Here is a 27,172-nt window from a genome sequence, read left to right as displayed (position 1 = left end):
AACTGGGTGGGGGTGGGGAAGGACAGGAAGTAAAGAGGGCTGCACTGCTTGCCCAACCGCAGGCCATGGCTCATAGGCCCGCTCTGTAGGGACTCTGCGTGCCCCTGCTTTATGTCCTGCAGGCCTGAGGGTTGGCCAGGCAGAGAATGCCTCCTTCTATTTAGCTCTCTGGACGGGGCCCAGCCATCGTGAAGGGCTGATGAGCACTGGGCTACCGGGGGCCCTGCTATATCCCTGCTGCCACCTGACCAGGACGGCCAGCCTCACAGCTCCTCAGGACCCTGGTCAGACTGCCTCCAGTCTGCCCACCTGCCCAGGGTTGGCTAAAACCACTGCAGTATGGACAGCTGGCCTCTTGTCCCCAGCACGTTCTGCAGCTTGCAAGGCTGTGTCATACATTCAATACAGTATTTGGATCTCTTAGCCAGCCTATGTGGGAGGTACTATTCGAATGCTTCTTTGTCACCATCATTATCCTAATGGTCAGAGCAAACTTGGAGTGGGCACAAACTGAGAGTGAGCGGCAGGCACCATGCTGTGCTGTGTGTGAGCGTTAGCTCGTTTCGTCTCACAGCAGCTCCATGAGGGAGAGAGGACTGGCATGGCGATCATCGCACTTCACATGTGAGACCGAGGCACAGGGAAGCCATGTGACCTGCTCATGAGTGGCCAAACCAGGGCCAGACCTTGAGTAGCTCGACTCAGCCCCAGCTTGTCCCTGACGGTCACCTTGGTGTCCCCACTGTACACACAGTCTCTATTCACAGAGGAGGGCTCAGGCTCCCCAGGGTTGTTGAGATCACGTGGTTAGAAGTGGGAGCCTGGATCCCGGCCTGGTGAGCTGTTCTAGCTGCTTCACTGTGGCACGCTTCTGGGGCGGGGCGGGGTACCGTGAGGAGGACAGCCTGCTCCCTCAGCAGCCCGTGTGGCCTGAAGGGGCTATGCAGGCCCCTGCTATCCAGCAGAGGTCTTTACCTGTGTATTCAGGAAAGCAGATGGTCAGTGGGGACTTCGTGATCTTCTCTTCAAATATGTCCTTCTTGTTAAGGAAGAGGATAATGGAGGTGTCTGTGAACCACTTGTTGTTGCAGATGCTGTCGAAAAGCTTCAGGGATTCATGCATGCGGTTCTGCAACAGAGCGGGAAGGTGCGTGAGGGATGGCGGTGTGGGGGCCTTGACCTACCACAGCCACGACACAGCGGGACAAGCAAAGGGAAGGTCCACCAACGCGGCTGGGCGGGTCACTGGGGATGGAGACGGGAGGGCCCACAGGACAAACAGGACACGTCCCTGCTTCATTCCACACGCAGGCAGGGTGGTGGGGGGCTGGGGTGGGCAGGTGGCAGGTACTGCCCCCTTCCAGAGGGAGCTGGCCCGGTGGGCAGTGAGGTCACTGGAGAGGCTTCAGCTCCTGGAGAGGACATGCACCATGCACATAGGGGGCCGCAACCACCATCTCACACGGTTGCACAGAACCGCAGGTCATGCAGACTTCTCTACCAGGGTCTCATTGGCTTGGCCGGCAAGGTTGGGGGGTTGCACGCATTCAGTTGGGTAACATTAACCGAGGACTGAGAGGTCCTCGAATTAATCCAGAGTTGGAAGCAGACACTGGGGGACATGGTCTCGGGGCCGAGCTTGCTGTGGCCTTGGTTGGCTGGGTGATTTGGCAGGTTGGCTGGGTGGTGGATGGGGCAGGGGGAGGCTCCGGGAGAACTGGTTGTTGGCAGGTTTCTCAGTAGAGGGGCCAGAAGAACCCCAAGAAGAAACACAGCAAAGTGGATTAAAAATGAGTGGGAGATAAAATCCCAGCAGCAAATATAGGAGAAAGAAGGAAAAAGACTGAAAAGTCAATTCGACCAGTCTTGGAGCCAGAAGTCCCAGCCAGTCCATGCTGGCGCCCCTGTGCAGGTTCACAGAAGCCAAGGCAGGTCTGGGACCAGGACCGAGCGGCTGGAGGGGGAGGGTGGAGGGGAAGGGGGCCTTCAGCCGGAAGAGCGAATGAGTGGCTGCTGAGTGTGGGTGGGCAGTGGGCTGGGGCAGGCTTTCACAGCAAAGTCACCAGTGGTGCAGAAAACCTGCTGCTTTCAACTCTTAGTGACGGTTCTGGTTGGAGGGAGGTGCTTCATACCTGCTGGGCTTGGAGGGTCTCTCAGAATCTGCTCATGGATTTGGCCTTGGTTTGGCAAGATAAGGACCTGCAGGCGGTGGTGGTGGTAGTGGTGGTGGAGAAGTTGTGGCAGCCTGTGGCCGGGCTGGGCGGTGCTGAGAGCAGGTACGAGGACAGGATGAGCCCTCAGGGTCCTGGGATGGATCCGGTGGGTGGCAGCCACTAGCCCCTGGGCCCGCATGGCCTAGCTCCAGAGCTGCCTCCAGACACCTCAGTCTCGGGCAGCTCCACCTCTCACCGCAGGCCAGGTTGGGAAGCAGGGGGCTGACCAGAGAGGAAGGCTGAGGACCAAGGACTGGGTCACTGCTGGCTATATGTTGCCTCTGGGGAAGAACACGACAGCCTGTCCTCGAGGCAACGGAGTCTGGACAGAGGACCAGGACCTGGCCTTTACGGAGTGACACCTCCCACATTCAGGTCCTCTTACAGGTCTGGGCCCAGAGGTCTCACACTCATCACAAGCCCAGTGTGCCATCGCCACCACTTACAGAGGAGGCCCCTGGGGGCGCGATGGTCACAGCTTACAGAGTGGTCCCAGACCCTGGACCAGACCCATCTGACTCACAAGCTGCCCATGTCCCCCCATGTCTGCCCATCCATGCCCTGGACACACGGACGACTACTTGGTCCTACAGCAATGGCACCGCTCTTGTCACCACCATGGTAGTGAGCTGTCCCTGAGGGCTGCTGTCAGGTCACCAAGCCAAACCCCATTCCATGGAGGGCTGCTGCTCTTCCCTGCGCTTTGCAGGTGGCTAGTGCAGGGGAGGAAAAGGTCCAGGAAAGACACGTTCCTGCTTCCCTGAGGTCCTGTGCTCCCGCCTTCGTGGAGAGGGGCAGGGAGACAGCAGAGCAGCAGGGAAGTGAGGGAGGGGTGGGAGGAGCAGTTAGGAGAGGAAGGGGGAACCGAAGGGAAGGTGCTCCCGGACACAGGGCCTCCCAGCAGCACCCACGAGGCGCCCTCAGAGGAGGCTGGCTTGGCACTGTCCTCAGCGCCCAAATTCCCTGGAGACCTGAGGGCTGTGCAGCTTGGTGCTTAGGGCTGCCAGACCCACCCAGACATCCCCCTGCATCTGTACTGTGCCCAGAGGTTAATGAGAGCCTCGGCCCCGTGGACAGACCCCCGTGAGAAGGGCCTCCCCCCCGGCCTCCAGCTTTGTCACCTGAAGCCCACGGTGACACGCAGCAGCTACTTGCAGATGTGGCCGGAAGAAAAGATGAAGCGAGCCAAGTTTACACAATGGGCGTGGCCAAGGGGACAGGAACAGTGGCTCTGACAGCACAGGGTCCACTGAGCGCAGCGAAGGATGTGCCGGGGCAGGCACTCTCAGGGATGCATCTCCCGGAGCAGTGCTGGGCTTTGGGTGTGCACTGAGTCTGGGTCTAAGCATGGCCCACAATGCATCTGCCCCACACTAAGTGTTAGGCCCAGGTTGGTGCCTCTTAGACACCACCGCCTACCGAGGCCACTGAAAACACAGCTGAAGCCCAGCCAGCGAGAGTCAGCACGCCGCGCGGGTCCGGAACCCCACCCTGCTGGCAGCTTCCAATCCCATCTGCCAAAGCCCCACCATGGTGGAGTGAGCCCTTCAGGGCGGCGGCTCCTTCCCACAGAACACTGCACCCAGCAGCCCATACCCCAAAGCTTATCCCATCTCTACAGCAGCCTGTGGGGGCAGCAAGGCCAGGGCTGAAGAGGAAACTCGAACCCACAGGAAAGACTTGCCTTCCTCATGGCCAGCATGAGGAGCGCTTTCTCAAAACCCCACTGTGACCTAAAGGCTCAGGGGCTAAGGGTTCAGATGGGAGGAAGACAGACACCAGGTGTGAGCCCACAGCTGTGAGCCCTGCTCTGCGGCTCATCTCCAGGTGTGAGCCCACAGCTGTGAGCCCTGCTCTGCGGCTCATCTCCAGTGACCCTGTGGGCCACACTCGAGGCCTGGGTTCCCTTACAGATCCTGAGGAAAGGAAGGCCTAAGACCCCGGTGGTGGTGGCGGCGACGGCGGCAGCAGTAGAGGTGGGGACCGCCCACCTGGCTAAGAACGATCACCAGCAACCACATAACCATCAGCTCAGCCCCACTGTGCCAGAAGCGGTTCCAAGTGTGACACGTGCGTCATCTCTTGCCTTGCTAGCTCCTCTGACAAGGCAGTGACTATCACTCTCTCCCTTTACAGGGCGACAGTAACGGAGCAGAAAAGGACATGGTCCGCATTGTTTTCCCAATGATTGTTCCCCTCCAAAGTGGGTCTAGAAGTTCTCAGAGGCCAAAACCAGAGGCCCCAGGCTGAATGTGACCTATGGAAAGAAGGTGGGAGCCTGACCTGGCATCCCGCAAAGACGGAGCTCAGAGCCACCTGTCACTCACCAGTACACCCTATCCCCATGCCCTTCCCGGGGTACTGACCCTATACATCCCTCCGCAGCACCCTGGCCAGTGCCAGAAAGGGCTGTCAGGCTAAAACAGCTATTTCTATTGTGTGAACGTTCTTGCTTGGCCGCACCCTGATAGTTAGGATTTGTTTAATTCTGTCCTGGCCTGATGGCTCAGTGACTGCACTGAGTTTACAGAAGAGGCGGCGCCCGTGAGCCTAATTCTGCAGAGCTGTGTGACCAGTTTGTGCACGTCCCAAGGCCTTTGTTTTGGCAACACAGAGTGACAGACTGGGCCTCACAGCCTATCCATCATAGGATCCCAGCCACTGCGGCTGGGTGGACCCCAGGGCCGCATGGGCAACTGAGGCCCGAGTGTTCCCAGAGTGGCCAGTTCTGTGGCCCCCTTCATGATGCCCCCATCCGGTATGCCCAGGGCCACTCACCGTGGTTTCGTCTTCGTGGAGCACCTGGTCATAGCCGCTGAGTGCGACGCAGAAGATGATGGCCGTGACGTCCTCGAAGCAGTGGATCCACTTCTTGCGTTCAGATCGCTGGCCCCCGACATCAAACAGCCTGCCGGGAAGACAGGAGAACTGTGGGTGGTGAGACCCAGGCAGGTGGGGGATGCCTGGTGGCCCATCTGTGAGTGTGCTCAGGGGTGGGCACAGCGCCTGGGCCTCACGAAGAGGCCCCGTTTCAGGTGCTGACAGCCTGACAGATCTGGGGATGGAGGCGGCCAGGACTGGTCCTGGAGCCTGTCCCAGGAAGGCTGTGCTCATCCAGGCCGATTCAAGGCTGTGCCCTCCACCTGCACAGTGTTACTATGGAGAAATCCCAGTAGCCTCCAAGGAGTGCCGCTGAGAGGTTCCCCTCATGCTAACACTAGCATTCTGTTCTTGCGCGTGCTCTGGGCAAACTCTAAAGCTGACCAGGAGGCAGATGGGCAGGAATTGTAACGTTCTGTAAGTGCAAAAAATGAGGCACCAGGGTTGTGGTGCCAAGGTTGTGCCCAGACCCTGGTGTGAGTCCAGTGGAGCCGGGCTCTGACTCAGGCTTGTCTGCAAAGTCGGGGTCACCTCCCACGCTCTGCACGTCTCTCCCTAGCAGTTGGCTCCAGGCCTCTCCCCTGTCAGTCTCCAGCCAGAGGGGTCCAAGGAGGAGACTGCGGGCAGACAGGACATGGGTCCTCTGTTGAGAGGTCAGTTTCACACCCGCATCCTCTGCACAAGGGCCCTGAAGGCCTCTGGGGCCAGGAAGCCCATTGGCACACAGCTCAGAGTGGATGGGCCTGGGCTCCCGGGGACAGGTACCCTGTGCTCCAGACAGAAGACAGCAACTGCAGGCGAAGAGAGCAGAGCAGGTGTGCTGCAAGGAAACGGGTCTAGGTCTCATCCTACCACTGCCCCCCGTGGATCCCACCTCCTTGTGTGAAACACAGGGAGCCTGGCCAGCGGTCTCTGTGGCTCTTCTAGAACGTGACTGTTGGGCAGAGCTGAGCTGAGGTCCCCATCTGGAGACTAGAAGGCAAGACAGCGTCCTTAGGGGCCACACGGCCCACCCCGATGGCCTCCGTCAGTGGAGGCCCAGCGTGCTTCCAATAGTCCTGCAGAGAGGCTGCCCGCGAGGCCCAGGGAACGGAATGTAGAGCCTCAGCCCCTCCACCTGGACAGGAGGGACAGGGAGCTAGGAAACAGCACTTACACCTGTCCACTGGCCGGAGGTCGCAGCCCTCCCTTCCCTCTGGGCATCTCTCCCTGCTCCACTTGACACCCAAAAACCATGCCTGGAAGACAGGGCAGGGGCTGCCAGGCCTCAGGGCATGGAGGTTACCCCAGAGGGACGAGCCCTCCAGCGGGCCTGAGAAATCTGGCCGTCCATTCTAAGGCACGTGGAGCCCATTCCTCACTGTGCTCTGGGCCTGCGACCCAGCTTCCTATAGCCTGAGAGAGGGCGGTGAGCTGTTCTTGCAGCCCCTACTGCTCTGAGCTGTCCTGAGTCCCCAGGATCACCGGAATCTCTTGGGCTTATCCACCACCTCTTTCTCCTCAGAAGTCACTTCCTTTTCCATCCAAACCCTCCCTGTCCTCACAGCCTCATTTCACGACTCCTCTTCCAGGAAGCCCGCTTGCTCACCCTGGTCCTTGAAGGTGGCGGAAAACAAGCACAGACGGGTGATCTGTCCCAGTGCCAAAAGCGCTCTGTGGCGGGGCGCTATTTGGCTGTACCAGGTGAGATGAGGCTGCCTTGGGGGTCTCCCATCTCTCCACCACCCTCACCAGGGCCTGGCGGTCTCCCTGGGCCTCACCTGAAGTGGAGGTTCTTGAATGTGAAGTGGGTTTCTACGATGCCTGTGGTTTTGACCCTGGTTCGGAGGATGTCCTGCTCAGTGGGCTGGTAGTCGGCGGCCCCAATCCGATCCAGGCTGTCCAGGTAGCTGGGGAGGGCAACACACAAGGTGCCATGGACCAGGGACCTGGGCACTGCTCTGGGTTTTCAGGGCCACTTACCTGCAGAGCCCAGTATCAGCTGGGGGCCCTCACAGGTAACTGGAGGGGCCAGCCAGGGGGTGTGGGGACAATCAAGACAGAAGGACCATAAGGTCCTGGCCTCCAGGTCTCAAAGAACCTGTCATTCAGACCCGAGGGAATCTTGTCTGGCACACTCAGACAAAATTCCTAGGTGGGACAACCATGTTTATAATACCATCCTGTCATTTCTAGGTCTTCATTTTATTTATTTATTTTTTTTGAGACAGAGTCTCTATGTAGTTTTTTTGAGGGCCTCTATATAGGCTGGTCCTGAACGCATGGTGATCCTCCTGCTTCAGCCTCTCAAGTGCTGGGATTACAGGCATGTGCCACAATGCCCCGCTTCCATTTCTTTATTTTAAAAATAATAATGGCTGGCCGTTAGGTGTGTTCACTTATTTATTTATCTAGTGGTACTGGGAATTGAACCTAGAGTGTTTGCACTAAGCTACATCCTCGCCTCTTTTGTATTTTCTACTTTATGAAAAAATCAAATCTCATGGCAAAATAATAAGAGATTAACAAGTTAATACACTGTGTATTGTTATCGTCAAAGTAGTTACTCAAAGTATAAGACATAAACCAAAAAGATTCTTACAAAGAAGAAACAGATAATAACACAAAACTTTCTTCTCAATGATCTAAGATAAGCTAGTACTATAAATGAAATGAATTAGCATATATATTAAAATATTTTTGCAAGAAGAAAATACGTAACTTGGGGAAGCAGTTGAACTTCTATCTCCTATTTATCTGTCTGTTTTGCTCTTTACTTGTATATTTACATTTGTGTTTCTCATATAGGACAAACCATGCGATATTTGAGCTATGTGACTGAGTTCTCTTGTTTAATTTGAGACAGATTCTTACCAGTTTGCTAAACTGCCTCTCCAGGCTAGGCTCAAACTTCCGATTATCCTGCCTGTCTCCTAGACCGCTGGATTACAGGTGTGTGTCACCACACCCCGCCGGTTTACTCTTTACATGTGAGCACGTTCCAGCCTTACTTTCCCTGTATCAAGTGTACTTACTGTTTCATAATTAGAAAACCGAGGCTCAGTGCAAGTAAGGACTGTGTGCACGGCTTGACCTAGTTGCTGGGTTCCAGCGTCTTCGTCCTAGTGCTCAGTGCGCTCTGAGAGGCCCTGGGCTCTGCCTGCTTTCCCACAATTCCTTCTTATTTACCAAAGGATCTGTTCGCCTCTTCCCAGTGGATGCTCTGGGAAGGGGGCAGGGATGGGCGTGGTGCTCAGGGACACACAAGGCTCTGGGACCCAGGCCTTTGGAATCAGCGCTCTTCTCAGGGCCTCTTCTGGGGAGTCTGACTACTCTCTGTGAAGGCTTGGTGGGATGGGAGGGCCAGGGAGCTGAGGCTGCCCTGTGATCTGCTTGCAGGTTGTGCGGGTCTCCTTGACCCTGCTCTCTCCCCTGCTGGACACTGGGCCTGGGGACCCCTGGTCTCCCTGCCCCCCCCCCCCCCCGCATCCCAGCCAGGCAAACCTCCTTTGGACACATGACCTGGCTCCTGCCTGTCTCACACAAGATGGCAGTGGGAAGGCAGGGATGTGGTAGGGACCATGTGCACTTGCTCTGCCTCCTTTCTGCCCACTGCCCCACATGCCAGGGTGGGCAATGACATGGGCCATGACTGACACAGGTGTCAGTGGACCAACGCGTGTGCATGCACATGCGAGCAAGAGAGGTAGCAAGTGTCAGAGGAAAGCACCAGGTTGCTGTTTGCGAGGCCTGCAGGCGGGCTGGGGAAGGTTTCTGGACGGGGACCCAGGGGAGAGTACGGGAGCGGAGGAGGAGCCTGCATAGGCAGGGAGTAGTGAGGCAGGAAGCTCACACAGCAGGGGCAGAAGGTGGTGAGCCCGGGTGGGACTGGGTAGATCACAGAGGAGAGTAGCAGGCAGGATGGGGACAGCATGCAGGCCCTTGGGGTGTGGGTAAGGACCTGAGCTTTTGCTCTGGGTGAGAGGGCAGCCCTGGGAAGGCTGCCGGAGCCTCGGCTCTGCTGGCTCTGGGGGAGCTTGTGGGGGTGGGGGGAAGGTGAGCGATGACGGGAGGCAGATACATTCTGGATGTGTCTGATCAGCCACATTCGCTGGTGCCTCAGGGTGAGGGATAGGAGAGCAGCAGCCTCAAATGCCTCGCTGTGACAGTGAAGACTCAGCTGATGGGAGGGAAGAGGGAGGCAGCAGCCCTTGGGGAGGGTGGACTCGAGTTCCACAGCCTCGTTTTAATTTGAGGTTTGTTTGAACGTCCCGATGCACACCACAGAGGCAGATGGCAGGAGAGAGGGCTGACCCGCAGTGTCCATTTGAAAGCGGTCCAGGTGTGTGAGGAATTTAAAACCATGTGGGCCTGGAGACTGCCCAGGGACCAGGCTTTGGCAGGAAGAGGTTTGAGGTGAGAGCTCAGGCCTCCAGGAGAGATGTGCAGGGAGCACGAGGGCAGCCAGTTTGGAGCCGAGGCCAGCATCCAGGGAGCAGGGGCTGCAGGAGGCCTGGGCTTGCCGAGAGGCCACGAGCAGGCTCGGTAGGTGAAGGAGCTCGATGGCCAGCAGGGCCGACTCAGTGGGGACAGCGTCTGGGAAAACCAAAACCAAGCAAGGCATGGAAACTTTTCCCGTCCCTGGCTGGGCACAGGAAGGCCTTCTGGCTTGTTGGGACTTGCCTCCGAGTGCTTACTCCAGGGGAGAGCTGGCTGCTGTTGGCAGAGGCGTGGGCACATGGAGAGGGGAAAGAGCTCAGCTCAGGAGCAACAGACAACACAGACCATGTCGCTTTCCCCTCCGAGCTTGAGCCTGCACCTTAATGCGCAGGGTGCAGGCTATGTGGTGACTGGGGCTTTGGTGTGTCACCGGTGCTCCCTGGAGCTGTGCAGTGTGACAGCCCTATGAGGCCTCCGTCTCCCTTCTATCACAACACATTTCCTTTCATTTGCTTTATATATTGGGCCTAAGATTTGGGGAGAAGCTGAGATTTAACTGCTAAAACAACACCGGAGTCCTGGACTGTATCTAAGCCCCTCGGACCCTTATGGTCTGAGTGTCCCCACTTCCGTGCTGCGCAACTCTGTCCCAGAGAGGAAGCCAGGGGACCTAAGTGGAAATCCTGGTAGGGGAAAATCTGGAAGGAGGCAGAGATGAGAGATGTGAGATGAGAGAGAGAGAGAGGCAAACAGACACACAGAGACAGAGAGACAAAGACAGGCAGAGAGACAGAGAGAGACAGAGAGAGAGAGAGAGACAGAGAGACAGGCAGAGGCAGAGAGAGGGAGAGAGAGAAGGGGGAGGGGGTAGAGAAGGAATATGTAGAGAAGGTGAATTTCCTCAGCTTCACTTGGTGGGGAGTTGACAAATACCGACTTTAGTTTCTTATTTAACGTTGTAATGATCCCCACCGGAAGAACTAAAAATAATCCTGTAACCAGCAAAAAACTGGAGGTGGGTGTGGAAAGGGGTGGGAGAAGGAAGGTGAGCCGAATTCCTCATATCCTACAGGAGGGGGTCAAGAAATATTCTACTTAAAGTTGCAAGATCAACTTATTTTTTCACCACCAGGACAAGAAAGTGGAATAATTAATAGCAAAGGGGACCCGACTGGGAGAGGGAGATTACTCTTCATTTTGTACCCCTATCTGTTGTTTAGAAACTGTTTTTGAAATGTATTCATTGTATAATTAATGCAGTACGTAAAAGTGTAAGTGAAGAGCATGCTTTGATGAGCCTGAAGGGGCCAGCTGGTGCGTCGCGGCCCTGGAGGGTTCTGCTGCCCCTCCCAGTGTGGGCAGGGAGGAAGGGAAGGAAGGAGGCTTTGCAGGCTCTGAGGGCCACCCAGGTGAAAGGAATACTGTCTGGCTTCTTGAGTTCTTGGGAGGCCTGGCTCTGGCTCTGTGAATTGAGTGTGCCCAAGGAGCCTGGGTCCCTTCCCATCAAGGCTCAGCAGTTTGGGGGCAGTGCGGCTACCGCTTGGGACTGGGAGGACTTAGGCATTTGCCCTGTGGGCAGTCTAGGTGTGTGGAAATGGGAAGATGCTTCTAGCCTTACTGGAATCCCTTGTCTGTTAGCTGTCATCCCCATCAATGAAAATCCCCAACTGTCCATTTGTGAGTGCTGCTCCATTAGCTCAGCCTGTTAACAGCAGCACAGGGCTTCTCCATGTCTTCACTATTAATGTTGGGCCAAATATTTCTTTGGTGGTACCTACTTCAGAGGAGAGATGTTTAGCAGTATCCCTGGCCCCTACCCACTAGATGCCATGAGCCTCCAGACATTGCTGAATGTCCTGGGGGTACGGCAAAATGGCTCCAGCTGAGAAGCACTGGTGACAGTGGCTGAATCAGATGAGGTCAGAGCACATACTGTCCTCAGACAGTGGGTGAAAGCCCAGGGGCTCCTCACTGCAAGCCCCCACTGAAAGCCTGGGAACGAGATTGCAAATGTGGGTTTTTTTCCTGGGCACCACGATGCAAGCAATCCTAGCCCCTGCATGGCAGAAGACATTCCATTGCAAGAGCTTCCCATCTCTGAGGACAGTAACTGTGAGGGTGTCCAACAGTCATACAGCTGCTGGGTGGGCCTAAAGAGCCTGAGGCCCTTTCTCTGCCTTTCCCTTCTCTAGCTCTTCTCACCCACTCTGGCTTTGACCACTTCTCTACTTCCTCTACTCTTCTCTACTTCCTCTACTCTTCTCCACCACTTCGTCCCTCCCAATCTCTCCTCATTCGGTTATTACATAATAAGAAGTAATATCTGATTATTCTATTTTTTGAATGATGTTACTGATGCCTTTTCTAAAAAAACTTTTCGTGATAGTGGGGATTGACCCAGGGCCTCCACATTGCATCTCCAGCCCCTTCCCCCCTTTTCACTTTGAGAAAAGGTCTTCCTAGGTCATTAAGTTGTCCAGGCTGGGTTTCAGCTTGTGACTCTCCTGCCTCAGACTCCCAGAGTGCTGGGACTGTAGGTGTGCATCACTACGTCTAGTTCTCATTCCTTATTTTTAATTTTAAAGTTAGAGGAATGGAAACTTTATTAAGATATCAGAATTGTTTTGTAGTGCATTTATGTTGTGGTGATTGAGCTAGGGCTCTGCACATGCTACCACTGAACTAGATCTCCAGTTGTAAAAGGTTATTGTTTTCTCCAAAATAAAATGAAATGACACTATTTGAGTTATGTTCTGCCTGTATGGCCCTTGGTTGGTAATTATGTGGTCAAAGTTTCTTGAAGAAAAAAAATTTGCTACCTTGAAACCTTCATTCTGAGTGCGGGCATAGTCCAGGCCAAGAAGGTGGCAAGTCCTGACCCTGGGGAGGCGACTTTCCTGTTTGGTCTCTCCTGGCCTCTCCTTTCCTGGGCCTCCTTATCCTGGGCGCAGGAAGGAAAGCCCCTGCTCCTCCTGATGCTTACCAGCAGTGGCAGGAATGGCCCTACCAGGCCCCACCCCGCCCACCCAGCTCCAGGCCTCCCACCTGCAGGGGACACTCACTATTTGGCAGAATCGTTGAGCTGATATTCCCGAGACCGGTTGAAGCACTCTTGGATTCCTGAGTCACCCCAGAGTCGCATCATGGCAGAAAGCAGCTCGGCGGAGAAGGGCTCAGTGTCTTCCATGCGACTCACCACGTCACAAACCATCTTGGCATCGGCCTGCAGGGAGAGAGGGACCCCAGGCTCTGAGGCGTCATGGGGCTCTGCCCAGCTGGGAGTGCAGCGTGACTTGCTAGGCAGAGTGCCGGCTTGCTCAGGAGGCGCCCAATCCGTGTTGTGCCCAGGATACCAGGGCCGCTCAGGCCTCTGTCCCACGTAAGCTCTAAAGCAGTGCGGGACACAGGGCTCTGCTCCTCACCCTGCTGCTCAACTGGGGCAGCTCTGCTCTCCTGTTTTCAATACTGGGGTTTTGTACCAGCATTTTCTTGGGGAAAGAAACTTAAAAATCAGTGTTCTTGGCTACTGTTGCAGTCTCCTACATATGTTTCCCAGGGTGGAGCAAATTTCTGATTATTTGAGCATTATGGTTGACTGAGGTATTTCACCCCCATGGAACTGTCAATACTATACATTTCAAGAACTTATAGGCCGGGCATGGTAGCTCATGCCTGTAACCCCAGAACTCAAGAGGCTGAGGTGGGAGGATTGGCATGAGTTTGAGGCCAGCCTGGGCTAGGTAGTAAGTTCAAGCCCAGCCTGAGATACATAGTGAGCCCTGTCTAAAAAAACCAAAAAATTAAAAAATCCCCAAAAAACAACAATGAAGACAAAAACAAAAGAACATAAAAACAGTAAAAATGATACAGGATTTCAAAACAAGGTGATAGGAATTAACAGTGGTTGTTATATTACATATTGTAACCTTCAGCGAAGTTGCTCAGATTATCAGACATAAGAATGCATAGCTATGTGTTTGCGGCCTGCGGTTACCAGGGGAACCCAGGCCTGGTTAAGCAACGGAAGGGTAAAGGGACAAATACTGAGACTGGGAGCCTCTCCTTCGGCCTCCTTCCGCTCCTCCTCATCTGAGGGGTGGAGCTGGACTTGCTTAAGGCATACAGGACCCCTGGACACGCAGAGAAAGCACTGTGTGCTTACTATGTCATTCTTGGAGACAACAAATGTGTCCCCAATTTCAGTGACTGCAATCAAGGACGTGTAATCTCTAAACCGAGAGTGCAGTGAAAGCGCAGGGGGCTCTTGGAGAAGTCACAAGTCACAAGACGGGACCATCAGCACAGCTCACACATGCAGACGGCGCTTTACAGTTTACAAAGGACCTTTGTGTGCACACTCCACGTCCTCAGAACCTCACAGCCTCCTCAGGAGGAAGCCTGGGAGCTGCTGGATAGGCTACTTCTTCACCCTCTTGATCTGTGCCCTCTGCCCAGAGCTAGTTTGTGCCACGTAAAGCTGAGGCTGCCCTGGAGCTCTGATGCTCAGCTGAACACAGTGGCTGGGTTTAGGGGAGGCCCGCTCCATGGCAGTGGTGTGGCAATAGTTAATAACACAGCAGTCACTCATGTTAGTCATGACCTTTGTGTGCAGACAGCAGCACCTGATCCCAAGGGGCCACAGAGAGGGTGAAGGAACCCAGGCTCAGGACCAGAATACCTTGACACTTTCCTGCTTCTCTCTGGTAGCTGTGCTCTTAGAGGCTTCTCCATGGGTTGGCAGACACAGGTCTTGGTCATACCAGTGACTGGGGATATGCCCTGTTAAGCTTGTCTCATATGAAAAATGGTACACTCAGTAAGACATATGGCACTGGAGGGACAGATCCAAAGGCGGGGTGGTGGGTGCCCAGCACTTCCTGGCTCTTCCTCCAGGTACCTTCCCTGTTGGGCTGAGCCTGTTGGCCTGCGAGTGGGGTACAGAAGACCCTATCTCTTTGACTCCATGGGCCCTCCTGAGTGGGGTTTTATTCATGGCTGTGGCTATAAGTACCTAGTGGTTGCTCTGCAGTGAGTCCTTTTAACCCTATCCCTCCAGTGACAGCAGAAGAGAGACTGCCCAGCCCATGGCAAGTGAGTGGGGTGGGGTGTGCTTGAGAACCTGTAGGCCTCCTTTAGGGTGGGAGAAACAAAGGAAACTGGGTCAGCACCTGGAAGGTTTGTGGGCAACAAAAGTTTCTACACAAAAGTAAGTAGGGCCAAAGCCTTCTTGGAGACTTTTCCAGAACTGAGCTGTCTGGCTAAGTAGCTATTTACACGTCAGACTACCCATTGCAGAAGGCTGGTACGAAAGTTCTTGAAGCTGTCCCCTTCCCTACTGCCTACCCCACAAAGGAAGAGGCCACTGACATGAGGGCTGGAAGGCGAAGACCACAATGCTGATTTGGATCCAAATCCAGTCAACTACACTGGCCCTTGGTCCCAAGCCACCCTCATGGGACGGGGGTACCCAACAGGAAACCTGGGCTGCTGGAGGCCTCCTTGGCAGCAGTGACCTGGAAAGCTGACCTGAAGCCTGGGTAGGTGCTGATGACTCAGGGAGGAGCAAGTGGGTGAGCAGGAGTGGCACCTCCACCATCGGCTAAAAACAGTTCAACTTTTTAAGGCCTGTGAGTCAGGGCCCCAGCCTGCTCTAGCTTCTGGGGCAAGGCTGCCCTCAGGGCTCAGACTTCCCACCTGTGATGCAAGCCATGGTTTCCCAAACCTCCTCCTCTGTGCCACCCTCCGTGAAGTGACCCACGCAGAGCAGATCAGGCCTTGGGAGTCAGCAGGGCAGTCTAGGCCTGACTTTCGGCCAGGCAGGAGAAGCCCACTCCAGTCTGAGTGCTCAGAGCCACGCCATACTTTGCATCCAGGGTGCATGGGGCCCCGTACGTATAAACGGTGCAACCCCTACAAAGCCACCCTGTCTGTTCCTCCATGCAGGACATGGAATTTATGGTTCCCACTGTGATGAGACGTAGACAGCCCGTGAGGTGAGTTCCTGGGATGCCTCCCAGGGACAGCCAGGGTCTAGTCTTCCAATTTCCTTCCTCCCCGAGGTGAGCTGGGGCAGGGGAGCTCCCGGGCTAGCAACTCCTTCACCTCCTTCCTGTTCCCACATCATCTTCCCCAGCTCGGCACACTCAGGATGCCACCACCAGCCCCGCTGCTCAGACCCAGCTGCTCAAGCCCCGCTTCCTTCCACGCTGCCCGGTTGCATCTTGCTCCTCTCCAGTCTGGGCACCACACAGGAGGCCATCAGTTTTCCCCTAACGGCAACTCTCTCCTTCTTTAGAAAAAGAACTCCCCAATTTTTTGCTGGTTGCATACAATGACATCCAACTGACAGGCTGCATTTCCCGGTTTTGATTGCTGTTAGGTGTAATCCCATGACAAGTTATGTGCAGTGAGAGATGCACTGAACTGTGGGGAAGTATTTGGAACTGTAACTTTATTTATTTATTGGGTACCAGGAATCAAACGCAGGACCTTGCGCTTCCAGGCAGGCATTTGTGCCACTGAGCTATATTCCCGGCCCTGGAAATGTAATTTTAAAGAGAAAGGCCACTCTTTCTCTCACTTCCTCCTTCCTAATGCCCAGGACTGGGATGTAATGGTTGGAGCTGTAGCAGCCAACTTGGATCAGAGAAACTCTTCACCCAGGGGACGGTGGAGCGGTGACCTAAAATCAGCCTAGGTCCTGTGGAAATTCCACACTATCTGAAGTCATTAAATGTTTTTTTAACACTTAAAATAAATTTCTGTCTTATTTAATCCACTATTTTTAGGGTCTCTAGTTTTCACAGTCAAACTTAATCTTCCCGTTTAAGCTCTATGAATAGTTTCCAATCATTGCTAAACTCCAAACTCTTCACTGTAGACTATAAAGCCTCACCTCTCCGTCCTCATGGGCCCCTGCTTCCTTCTTTCTGTTCCTCAGACAGGTAGCCCTGCCTCCGAGTGCTCCATCGGTGCAGCCCCCCCTGCACCCCGCCCCTATTTCCCACAGCAGTGCAGTGGCCATCCCAAGTCAGCACTGTGCTGTGTGCTCCTGTCCCTCAGGGCAGGGCTGGCTTCCTGAGTTCTCACGGTCTCATGCAGTGCTCTGTACAGGGTTAGTGCTTAGCACAGACTGGGATGAAGGACATCTGGTGTTTTCTGGTTTTTTTTTTTTTGAGACAGGGTCTTGCTTTGTAGTTCAGGCTGGCCTTGAACTCACTACGTCGTTCAGGCTGGCCTCAGACTCATGGCCATCCTCCTTTCTCAGCCTCCTAAGAAATGGGATTACAGATGTGTACCACTATGCTTGGCGACACCTGGTATCTTAATATCAGGCATGTCCTCAACATGTATTGTGCTATGGCCAATAGATTCGCCTGATCTCAGACAAGGCCTGGTCACCAGAGGCCAGAGCTCAGGACATGCTAGCACAGCCCAGACCCTAAACAATGGGCAGGGAGAAGGGTAAGAAGACAGGACCAGGCAGGGATGGAGGGCTTTGTTGATATGCCCTGGAGGCCTGTGGAAGCTGCTAGGCTGGCCTAGCGCAGTGGGTATCAAGTGTAACAAGCAATTAATAGAGCCAGAGCCTTTGTGTCCCTTCAAGGGCCTGGGAACAGGGCTCATACTGAGCCTGGTCTTCCTGTCCAGGCCTCTTCTGGGGCCAGAGGTGCAGGGTATTTTCCAGCACCTGTCTGCTATGTGGCACTGATGCTTCTTGCTGGTCAGAGCATACCTGGTGTCCAGGCAACATGAGGAATGACCAAACACATACATGGCCTCAGGGCAGGCTCACCAGGAACTACGGTCTGGATATTGCCTCCTCCCAAACTCATATGCTGAAATTCTAACCTCCAGGGTGACAGCATTAAGAAGTAGGGCCTTTAGGAGGTTGCAAGGGTGAAGCTCTCAAGAATGGGATTAGTGCCCTTACAAGGTGTGGCAGAAAGAGACTCACCCACGTTGAGGACACAGCAAGAAGCCAGCTGCCTGCAACCAGAGGACGTGCTGCACACTGGTTTTGGACTGTCCAAGCCTCAAATTGAGAAATAAACAGTCCAGCTGTTTATGACTCATTTGGGGTCATCGGTCACAGCAGCGCGAGCAACGAAGACAGCAGGTCTGACCCATGGGAGGTTCCTGGTGGGGGCTGCTGGTGTTAAGGCCTCTAGGAAGCTTCCTGTATGCTCCTTCCCAGGCAGGGGTCAGCTGCCAGGCGGTGACCATGGGCCTGTCCCTCCTTTCCACCTAGGCCCTTTCTGCAGGGTGCTGAGCTCTCTACTTCCATCCCCTCCTCCTCAGGCAGCGAGCCCCGGCTTCTCAGAAGGAACATGCCCTCCTCTGAGCCAGTCTGAGTGGTCTGGGTGGGGGGATGACTCTGTTCCGACTGTGGGGCCACACATGCTTTAGTGTTGACTAATCCATCTTGCTGGCCTGTGAACACTTTGGGGTGGACAAAGAGTCCATATTTGTCAAATGAGACTAACAACTAGTTTCATCACCCCAACCAGCTCAAAGACATTTGTGGGAACTATTAGCAAAGAGAGAGTCTCAGAGGGAAGGCCCATCTGGGCATGCAGCTGCCATTAAGGCAGGCAGGGCTGAGAGGGAGATACCAGTCATAAAAACAGGCAATGCCTGGATCCAGCTATCTCTGCACTTTCTGGTTATGTGAGGCAATCAGTCTGCTAATTTTTAAAATCTAGTTGAGGATCCGTTATTTGTTTTGTTTGTTTTTGTATTTGTGCCCAAAGCCCCATCTCATCTCCTGGTCCGCCCAGGCTGGTGCCCAGCCTACCTCCTCCAGCGAGGCTCCCACCACTGCAGTCCACATGGTTCTTCTGGTATCTGAGTCTCCTTCTCTCTCACTGTCCGGACCACGCCCTGGGTGTTCTGTTCTGTATCCTGCATGAGTGGCCCTCTCTTCCCCACCAGACTGGCATGGCACTAGATATGTCACGGGTACTGTCTGTGGGCTGGACATTACAGACAGCCTGCTGGGACCCAGCGGACAGTGCAGTTCATATGTCTAGACATGTAGCAAGGGCGTGTACCTCCGTCCACCACTGCTCCTACTGTCCTGAGGCCCAGCACCAGAGCGGAAGGGAGGGGCTCCTGTAGGACAAAGCACAATTGTACTTCCTGGGATGCGCAGGCCTGGCAGTTGCTGACAGCCAGGAGGCCCCCAAGCCCACCATCGTTTGACTGCTGGAGTGATTGACTTAGTGCTCACTCACAGGCCTCCATGCCCCTGGGAGCCTCCTCCAATGACCTCATCTGGCCACTCCCTCCTGGGGCTTCCCAGTCCTGCTCTGTGAGCCTCCTGGGCCTTGGGACCAGATAAGAAGCCACCCAGACCAGCCTCCAGTCTGGACTCCCAGCATGAGCAAAGGCCTTTGCCTTTCTGAGGCTCAGAGTCCTGGGTCTCCCTGGGGATGGCATGCAACCCAAGAACCCTCAGAATGGGGACGGCAGCTGTGCTGGTGCCCGCCCAGTGGGCACGCCCTGCCTGTCTCTTAAGCTGCTGGGACACACAAAGGTGAGGAGCTGATCTGCCCATCATGATGACGGTGCCGGAGGGAGGCTGGTGCTGTTCCCTGGAGCATGGCTGGGACTGGAGCATCTGAATGTGGACAGTAGGCAAGAGCTGTTCTTGTGGGTGGCGGACCTGGGGCTAAGACAGTTTATAACTTCCCAAGGTCACCCTTTTTCATTTTTATCAGCGTAACTGTTCTGTTTAAATGATGTCTTTCTCATAATGTGGACATGTCACTTTTGGGGAACCCAGGAGTCTGGAATACCCCTTGTGCAAACCTGTGTCCTGCAACCAGGAGCAGCTGGCGAGAGTGGTGGGCAGGGAGAGGAAGGGGCAGGTGGAGACCGGGTTGGGGGCCATCTCCTGTGTGTGCAAGTGCAGGGAGCTCCTTCTAGGAGCCCCCCACCCCCGTGGGCTGCCCTGGGTCACTGCTGAGGAGCAGTGCATCCAGGGCGGTGTGCGGCGGTGATGCCCTGAACTGGTGGCACACAGTGGAGCCCTCGCTGTGCTCCACAGCCCAGGGGCTTCCTGCCTCGAGAACATGTGCTGCTGGGTGCAGATCAGGAGTGTGTGTGGGAAGCAGCGCTGAGATTCAGGTGACAGCCAGTGTGACAGCCCGCTGGCATCCAGCAGTGAGGGGTGCTGCTCCAGTCAGCCCGCTGGGCCCAGGAGCCAGCATCCATTCTGGGAGGAGGGGTGGTGACTCCCAGGGCCCTGGGAGGCCGTGTCCACCCACTGCCACCTGCTGGGCACAGACAGCCCCCTCCACTGACTTCTCCCACCCTGGTAGCTGAGGGTTACAGCCGATCCCTGTCTCTTCTGTGCCATACCCAGGGTGGCAGTGCTGACCAAGAGAATCTTGTTTCCCAGACTGTGCTCACTATTTGCACTTGTAACTCCTGGGCCTTCGAAACCTTTCCTTTCTTCTCAGGGCAATGCCAATTTGGTGGCAGAGAGGCTGGGAGCCAGAGGGTCACAGGGACATTTTCTCTCTCAGAGATGAGGTGCAAAGGATAAGGTGGGGGAGCGAATGAGGATCTTGTGCAGGTGACCAAGTTCAAATCCTGGCCTTGGACAGACCACTCACTCGCCTCTGCTCTGCCATGAGCTCCGGGTGCACAAAGCTGTTTGTGCAGAGATGGGCTGACAAGCGACACAGCTTGGCAACATGAAAGAATCCTGCAAATGCTAGTTATTATGAACAAAGATGAAGCGCCTCAGACACAAACAACAAGCTGACATAAAAGAAGCCTGCTTTGTGCAAGACTTTCCAGGCAAGCATGATAATCTTGATAACAATAATTATAGTAATTATAATAATAACCCCTTCTATCTGAGGAGCTGCTTTGGATCGTTCAGAGTTTTCCTCTATCTCTAATCTCTGAGGACAACACACACACACACACACACACACACACCCTAGTTCTCCACTTACCAAGAAAGCCTGCTTGGGTCCCCCACCCAGTCCCTCTGCTGTAGTTGTCCCAGAACCCACTAGAGGGCAGGAAGAATGAGAGAGGGACACATCAAGCCAGAGACCAGGCACCTGGCCATGGCCAAACTCCCTGGGGCTCCTAAGGGGAAAGGGCAGAGTGAGCCCAGCTGTGGAAGCCCCGCCAGGGCGCTGCAATGTTGGCAGGTGAGTGACGGGAGGGTCAGCCGGGGTGCTTGGGGGCGGGCAGATTCACTGACCCAGGCCTGCACATGGGAGAGCCCCTTCCCTTCTGCTCTGCAGTTGGGCCTCAGGACAGTGGGGCGGTGGTGGAAAGAGGGGCCCATAGCCTCAGGCCTCAGGCAGCGGTCTGCTCTTCTGGCCCTGGGCTGGTACATTGTGCCCCAACCATGTTCTCCGTGGAAGTGTGAACTACCCACCACCCCGGGGGGCACATTAAACCTCTGTGCCATGTCTTTGGCAGTGCCAATAATGGGTGCTGCAGACATTTTGTGGCTGGGGTCAGGCAGGCTTGGGGCTCTTTCCTCACTTAGGCTGTGGAGTCCAAGCAAGACCTGAGCCTACAGAATGTGCCAGCTCATAGGATTTCTGCACTGTGGAGCCCAAGGAGGCCCACTTGCTTTAGGAAAGGGATTCTTCCTGTTCCCCTCAAAGACTCTACAAAGAAGCTGAGACTCTGGTGCCTTTCTGACCTTGCCTTTCTTCCCCCGTTAGGACAACCATCCTCCCACTCCTTTCCTTTAAATCCACCTGCCCCTCCTCAGCCAGCCCGCCTCATGCCCCGTACCACCCACCCATCAACTTCCAGCATCCACCCACGGGGCCTCCCCCACCATGACATCCTCTACCAGCCGCCACTGTGTGTACCCATTCATCCTTTCACTTTCCCATGCCCTTCTAGCTCCTGTAGCAGCTATCTACTCAGCCGCTTGTTCATCCCGCTGTGATCTACCACCCGGCCATCGTGCCATTTACCGCTTGTGCCTTCACCCATCTGCTCATTTATCCACCACACATCTACTCTGTGGCAGATGTTGGGTGGGGTCTTGGCCTTAAGAACTTTCAAAGCGGCCTTCAAGGAACAAACTGTGAGACTCCCCCCAGCCTCTGGCTGGTCCTTTGAGCACATGGGAGAGGAACTGCCCTGAGACTTCCCCTCCCCCTAAGTCCCACGGTTGCACCTTTGTCAGGGGCCAGTGGCCTTGCTATGGAAGGCTTTCTGGAGGCCTCCAGCTAGGTGCAGAAGGGAGGCCCAGCTTCCTAGGTCCCTCCAGGGTCTGTCAGAAGCCCTCTGGGAGTGTTCCCCTCCAGGCCAGGCTGCCTCCAGTGGAGGTGGAGAAGGCCTGATTTTAGGCTCTTCATCTTCTAAAGGGTCACATCCTTCCTAGCCTCAGAACCACGGGAACTTCCCATTGCTTCGATGCAGTTTTATGTAGAGAGAAGCTTTTTTTCCTGCTACACCATGTTTTTTCACAAAGCCTGGGGGTGACTGTGGCCTGGGTCCTCTGAGGCCCTGTCACTGGCTCCCACACTGGGCACCTAAACACCATCTGTTCGCCCCTGCACTTGGTATGGCTTCGTACCTCTGGTCCTAGCCCAAAGTAAGGGTAAAACCTTTGCCAAACACATACTGGGCACCCTCCTGCGGGAGCCTAGGGATGAGCACTGCCCTACAAAGCCTGAAGCCCCATTGGAATGAGCCTGTGTGGGCTGGGAGGGGCAGTGTGTGTTTGTGTCACCAAAGCCTCTGACTACGAGTGGGATGCTGCATGTTGGAAGTTCCAAACTTTACCCTCAGGACAGCTTCATGCGGTGCCATTCCTGCTGGTGCCCTTCTCCCCTTGGGGGCTAAGCCCTGCCAGTCATCCTTCTGGGCTTCTTTTTAGAGCCTCCAAGTGGGCACTCTGCAGCCACGAACTTTAAGGTGAACTGGGCAGAAGTTTCCAAATTCATGATGCCCTGCTTACCCTCAGCCGCCTTTCTCCTGAGCTCAATGTTCTAAGATAGAAGAAAAGAACTAAAATTGGATAGACTAAATTTCTAAGAAATGACAAGGGCAGAATAAAATTACCCATAGGGAGCTTAGTCAAAGGAAAAGAAAAGTGATAATGGCCAACCTCAAATCTTTAGAACACAAAGTGGCGATGGTGAATAGTTTAATTAGGGCTGCCTTGGCTGGGAGAGATTAGCAACCCAATTACAGAGGGGAAAAGATGGATGCTGGAACTCCACACACGGCAGGGGGTGGGGACGGGCAAGGCCCAGGGAGGACAGGCTTGGCTACATTGGTGTCTCTCTGCAGATCATTCACTGACACCCCTTCCTGTCCCTCACCCCGTCACAAGGACACTGTTTCCCCTGCTGTTCATCAGAGTGACTGGAGCCTATGTTTTCACTGTGCTGCCTTGCTTCCAGGATTTCAGAAGACTTGGGCTTCTGGCCATGACCAGACTCTTAACCGACTCTTGGGACCCTGGGTCTCCATGTCCCAAATGCACAACGAAGGGGTTAGCTAGATCAGTGGTTCTACAAGGGTGGTCTGCAGGACTTGGGTGTGTCTGAAGCTCTTCTGAGGGAGTCCATGAGATGAAAACAGTTCTCACAACAATATTAATGTGTGCTTGCCTTTCTAACAGTGTTAACATTCACGCTGATCACGCAAAAGCAAGAGGAGATAAAGGCAGGAAACAAGGCCCGGGTACCTAGCTGAGCTTCCACTATCTTCTGTGTACTCACAGTGAGAAAAAAGTCCTTAATGAAGTAGAGGGGTTGAGTGTGCGTCTCACTGTTCTGCAGCATGAAGTGGGAAGGACATGTGAGCTACTCGGGCTGTAACCTGGACGACGGCCGTCTGAGGAGTCACTTGCATGGCTGAGCTGCTGCTGAGCCGGCCCCCTGTGCTCAGGGGACCCCGTTTCTACTTGGAAGAACACTTTCAAGTAGACGAACAGTGGGAATGCAGACTTGGATCGTTGGGAGACATTTTCTCAAACAAATGAACCAGGCAGGCCTGTCATTCCAAGGAAAACAACTGACATGTTTGTTACCAAAACGATGATATTCCAGCTTTCTCCAGAATTGTGGAAAACTTACATTTCCTATCACACGCTGATGATGTCCCAATGCCTAAAAGCTGTTCTGATACAGTCAGTGTGGTGTTAACAGGTGTGAGTTTTTTATATTATTTGCAGAGATATGTTAATATTTGGAAGGTCAGTATAACTCAGGTGAACCAGTATTTTCCAAATGACCAGACTGGGGTTACAGTGTCATTTGTGGGGAAGAGATTTACTCAAAGCCCAAGGCAGACCAATGTAACAGAACAGGAAAGGGTCACTGGGGCAGTTGTCAGAGTCTACACTGCAATTATCTTTTAAGAAATTATCACGTCTCGTTGGTGAGTATTAAAGAATAATTTTCTGAAAAGACTAGTAAAATGCTCCTTCCTTTTCCAGTGATGTATTGGTACAGGGCCAAATTTTTGTACAGCCCAAACACATTGCAACAGCTTAAATGCAGAGACAGGAGACTTGAGCTATCTTCTATTAGGCAAGGCTTCAATGAGAGTTGTGAAGGTATAAAGCAATGACATTCTTTCTGAAAAATACTTTTGGAAAATGACAATAATTTTTCATAAAAAGATTATTTACATGAATGAGGAATGGGTTTATTACAGGGCTTTTGGCGTGTGCGTGTGCATGTGTGTGTGTTTGAACATGTGTGATGCTAAGAATGAAACCTAGCTCCTCACTCATGCTAGCTAAGCACTGTGAGCTACACGCCACCCATCCTTTTAAGACAAGGTCTCTCTATGTTGTCCAGGCTGGTCTCAAACTCCCAGGCTCAAGTGACCCTTTTCTCTTCATCTCCCACGTTGCTGTGATTATAGTTGTGTGTCACTGTGCTTGGCAATTATTATAGGCTTTTTTTTCTTTTTTGAGACAGGGTCTTGCTGTATAGTTCAGGCTAGCTCAAACTTGTGGCAATTGTCCTGCCTCAGCCTTACAGCTATTTTTAAGTGAAGAAATACTTTGGATTTTCCTTGGTTTTAATTATAATGCTAATTGTGTATATTATATATAGAATAATTTTTTTTATATTTACATTATGTATTATATATGTATATATATAGAAAACTGACATGAAGACCATTCCTTCCCAAACATTACTCCTAAACCCCCTTTATAACTTCTGCTGAAGTCCTGCGTCAGCTGATGACTAACACTTATTATTTTTCTTAGACACATTTTAGTATTTTATAAGTGTCATACCCTTATGGTAAATGAGAAAATCTGTGTAAGGCATTTAAAATAGAAGATACTCATAAGAATAACTACGACGAAGGCAGAACGCTATTTTTAAATTCTAGCAGGACCCTGTGGCCTATTGCTGGCTCTCAGCCTGAGGCCCTTCTCTTTCTGTCAACGCGTAGAATCCTGAGGTGTTAAGGGTGTACTGGCACCAGGCAGAGACTTCTCTTGCAGGCACACTGACAGGCTGAGAGAGGGGAAGGAGTTTCTACTTGGTAAATCCACGCTATTAAATGCTGAGAGAGGGGCTGGGGATTTAGCTCAGCGGCAAAGCGCCTGCCTGGCAAGCGCAAGGTCGTGAGTTCGGTTCCCGGTACCGGAGAAAAACAAACAAACAAACAAGAAAATGCTGAGAGACACCATTCCATTTCACAGGCTGATGGCATGGGCCACCCAGGGAAGGGCTCTGGCAGACAGTGTCATAAGGCCCTCTAGCCAGCCATGGAAGGACCAGCTGGTGAGACCTCCACCTGCTGAGGGTGACTGATTCCCAGCAGACCTCTGCATGGGCTAGGAAGTGGGGCTGTAAGCTGAAGTCAGCTCCTCTCAGTCAGAAAACCAAGAAGGAGAACTCGGAAACCTGGTGGTCAAGGAGGAACCCTAAGAAATAACAGCAGCTTGTATAGCGAGCACTTCCTATGGGCTTCAAAGCTACCACCATCTGTCCCCCTCCCTCCATTTTATAATCAGAGAAACCGACGTGCACGTGGGCTAAAGACTTGCCCAGCCTCATTCAGCCAGTAGGTGGTTGCCTATCCCTGCACTTCAGCTCCGGCTCCAGAGCCTACACGACAGTCACTGTGCAGCCTTGTGACTTATCTAAGCACCTGCTCTCTGTGGCCCGGGGGAGGAGGTTGGGCCTTGTCCCAGGCCATCCAGCAAGCCAGAGGGCAGAGCTGGACCTTACCTGCCAGCCCTGTTTCCTTGTGGACAGGGTCCAGGAAAGGCTGGCACTGCAGAGGACTTTTGCTGCCAACACCTGCTCTCCTCATCCCTGGCCCAAAGAGAACGGACCTCCCAGAGGGCCTGGCTGATGCCTACCTGGGGATCCAGCATTAGCCTGTTCCTTCTGGCAGTGTTTACCTGAGGCAGGTGGGATGGCGACAGGTGTAAAAAACAAGGCTGACAAATACTCCCATCCACCAAAACACAAGCAAGGGAGAGGAGCACCCGGGGGTGTGCACCAGCTGGGCTGGGCAAAGAGGTCCCCATGGGTAGGGCAGGAGGCAGAAGGCACTGGTAAACCCAGGAGAAACCCTGGCTCCCAGCCTGGCCATGGAAGAGGAGCACAGGGGAAGGGAGGCTGGGGGACTGTGAAAGCCTATGGGGGCCTGTCTGCCATGTGTGGATGGGGAGGGAGGCGGCAGGGGCTACCTCCTGCAGGGCTGAGTCCAGCTCAGGGGCAGGTGGATGGGCTACCAGCCCAACAGTTTTCCCCAAGGCCTGGGATCAGGGTGCCTTCATCCCTTGCTCTGCCCCTGCTGTCCTCACCATCCCTGCTTGGCACTGAGCGGTGTATAGGCATGGAATCAGACCTGGCGGAGGAGGGTGGTAAGTAGGGCCTGAGGGGTCACCCCTGCCCTCTGCTGGGAGAAGCTCACTGCGCCAGAGGGCCTGCAGTGTGGCTTCCCTCCTGGCTTGGGGGTGGGGCATCTTGGCTTTGGCTGGTACTCATTCTCTGAAACTGGAGGCCCCCAGATGCCATCTGACTCAGGTTCCACTCCGCTCCAAGGAACTTCTTGTCTTCCTTTTTCCCTCTCTCTCTTACCCTCTTTCCCACCTTCCTTGTCCTAACAGAGTAGAAGTCAGCCCATCCAGCACCTTTGTTGGAATTAGAAAAACAGAGCTCTTTTTCTAAGTTGCAAGGCTTACAGGGGGAAGGTGGGCAGATTTCAGGCCTCACCTGGCTCTTAGGTTAAGAACTCTTCTGCAGGCCCTTGCTCTGTAACTAGGGCGAAGCGAATGGAATGTGAGTGACTGTGAAGTGTACCGCTTCTCGGGCAAGGCTCTTACGATAGATGTAAGTGTGTTCCCTGAAGACAGACAACAACCAGGTCCCAGGGGGTGGTGGCACCGTGAGGGGAAGGACCTGGTCCATGAGTTGCTGTGTAGAGGAACGTGTCCCTCAACCAAGAACATCTGCCATAGACATTAGATGAGCAGGAAATAACCTTGTATTGCATTTGAGCCAGTAGACATTTGGGGAGTATTTGTTATAGCAGCTAGTAGTATCTCTTCTAACATCCTGCTAGTGTCCTTCCTGCCCTAGTTTCTGCTCCCTATGTGACATGTGCCCTCTGTTGAGCCCTAGTTTACAGACTATTGTGCACGGTCCCTCTTCTATTGCTTCAGTGAGGAATAC

The 27,172-nt window shown here is 53.9% G+C and overlaps 1 protein-coding gene across 3 annotated transcripts in view; it reads right to left on the bottom strand.

Annotated features, from left to right (window-relative positions):
- The window catches only part of Gnao1 (guanine nucleotide binding protein (G protein), alpha activating activity polypeptide O), a 165,819-nt gene that overhangs the window by 14,462 nt on the left and 124,185 nt on the right, over nucleotides 1–27,172 (bottom strand). The window contains exons 4-7 of one of the 3 annotated variants that reach the window (XM_005388344.2): nucleotides 12,575–12,735; nucleotides 6,854–6,982; nucleotides 4,992–5,121; nucleotides 976–1,129 (exon numbers count right to left, since the gene is read on the bottom strand). In XM_005388344.2, coding sequence (XP_005388401.1) covers nucleotides 976–1,129; nucleotides 4,992–5,121; nucleotides 6,854–6,982; nucleotides 12,575–12,735 — 574 coding nt within the window. Of the gene's footprint in view, nucleotides 1–975; nucleotides 1,130–4,991; nucleotides 5,122–6,853; nucleotides 6,983–12,574; nucleotides 12,736–18,309; nucleotides 18,609–27,172 lie in introns of those variants that run through there. The other 2 variants (XM_005388348.2, XM_005388343.2) reach the window with 2 other exon arrangements.

This window comes from Chinchilla lanigera, unplaced genomic scaffold (assembly GCF_000276665.1).
Source record: "Chinchilla lanigera isolate Chin_1 unplaced genomic scaffold, ChiLan1.0 scaffold00032, whole genome shotgun sequence".
Classification (NCBI taxonomy): Eukaryota; Metazoa; Chordata; class Mammalia; order Rodentia; family Chinchillidae; genus Chinchilla; species Chinchilla lanigera.
Note: the sequence above shows the minus strand (reverse complement) of the source record. Positions and strands in the feature narration are given on the sequence as shown.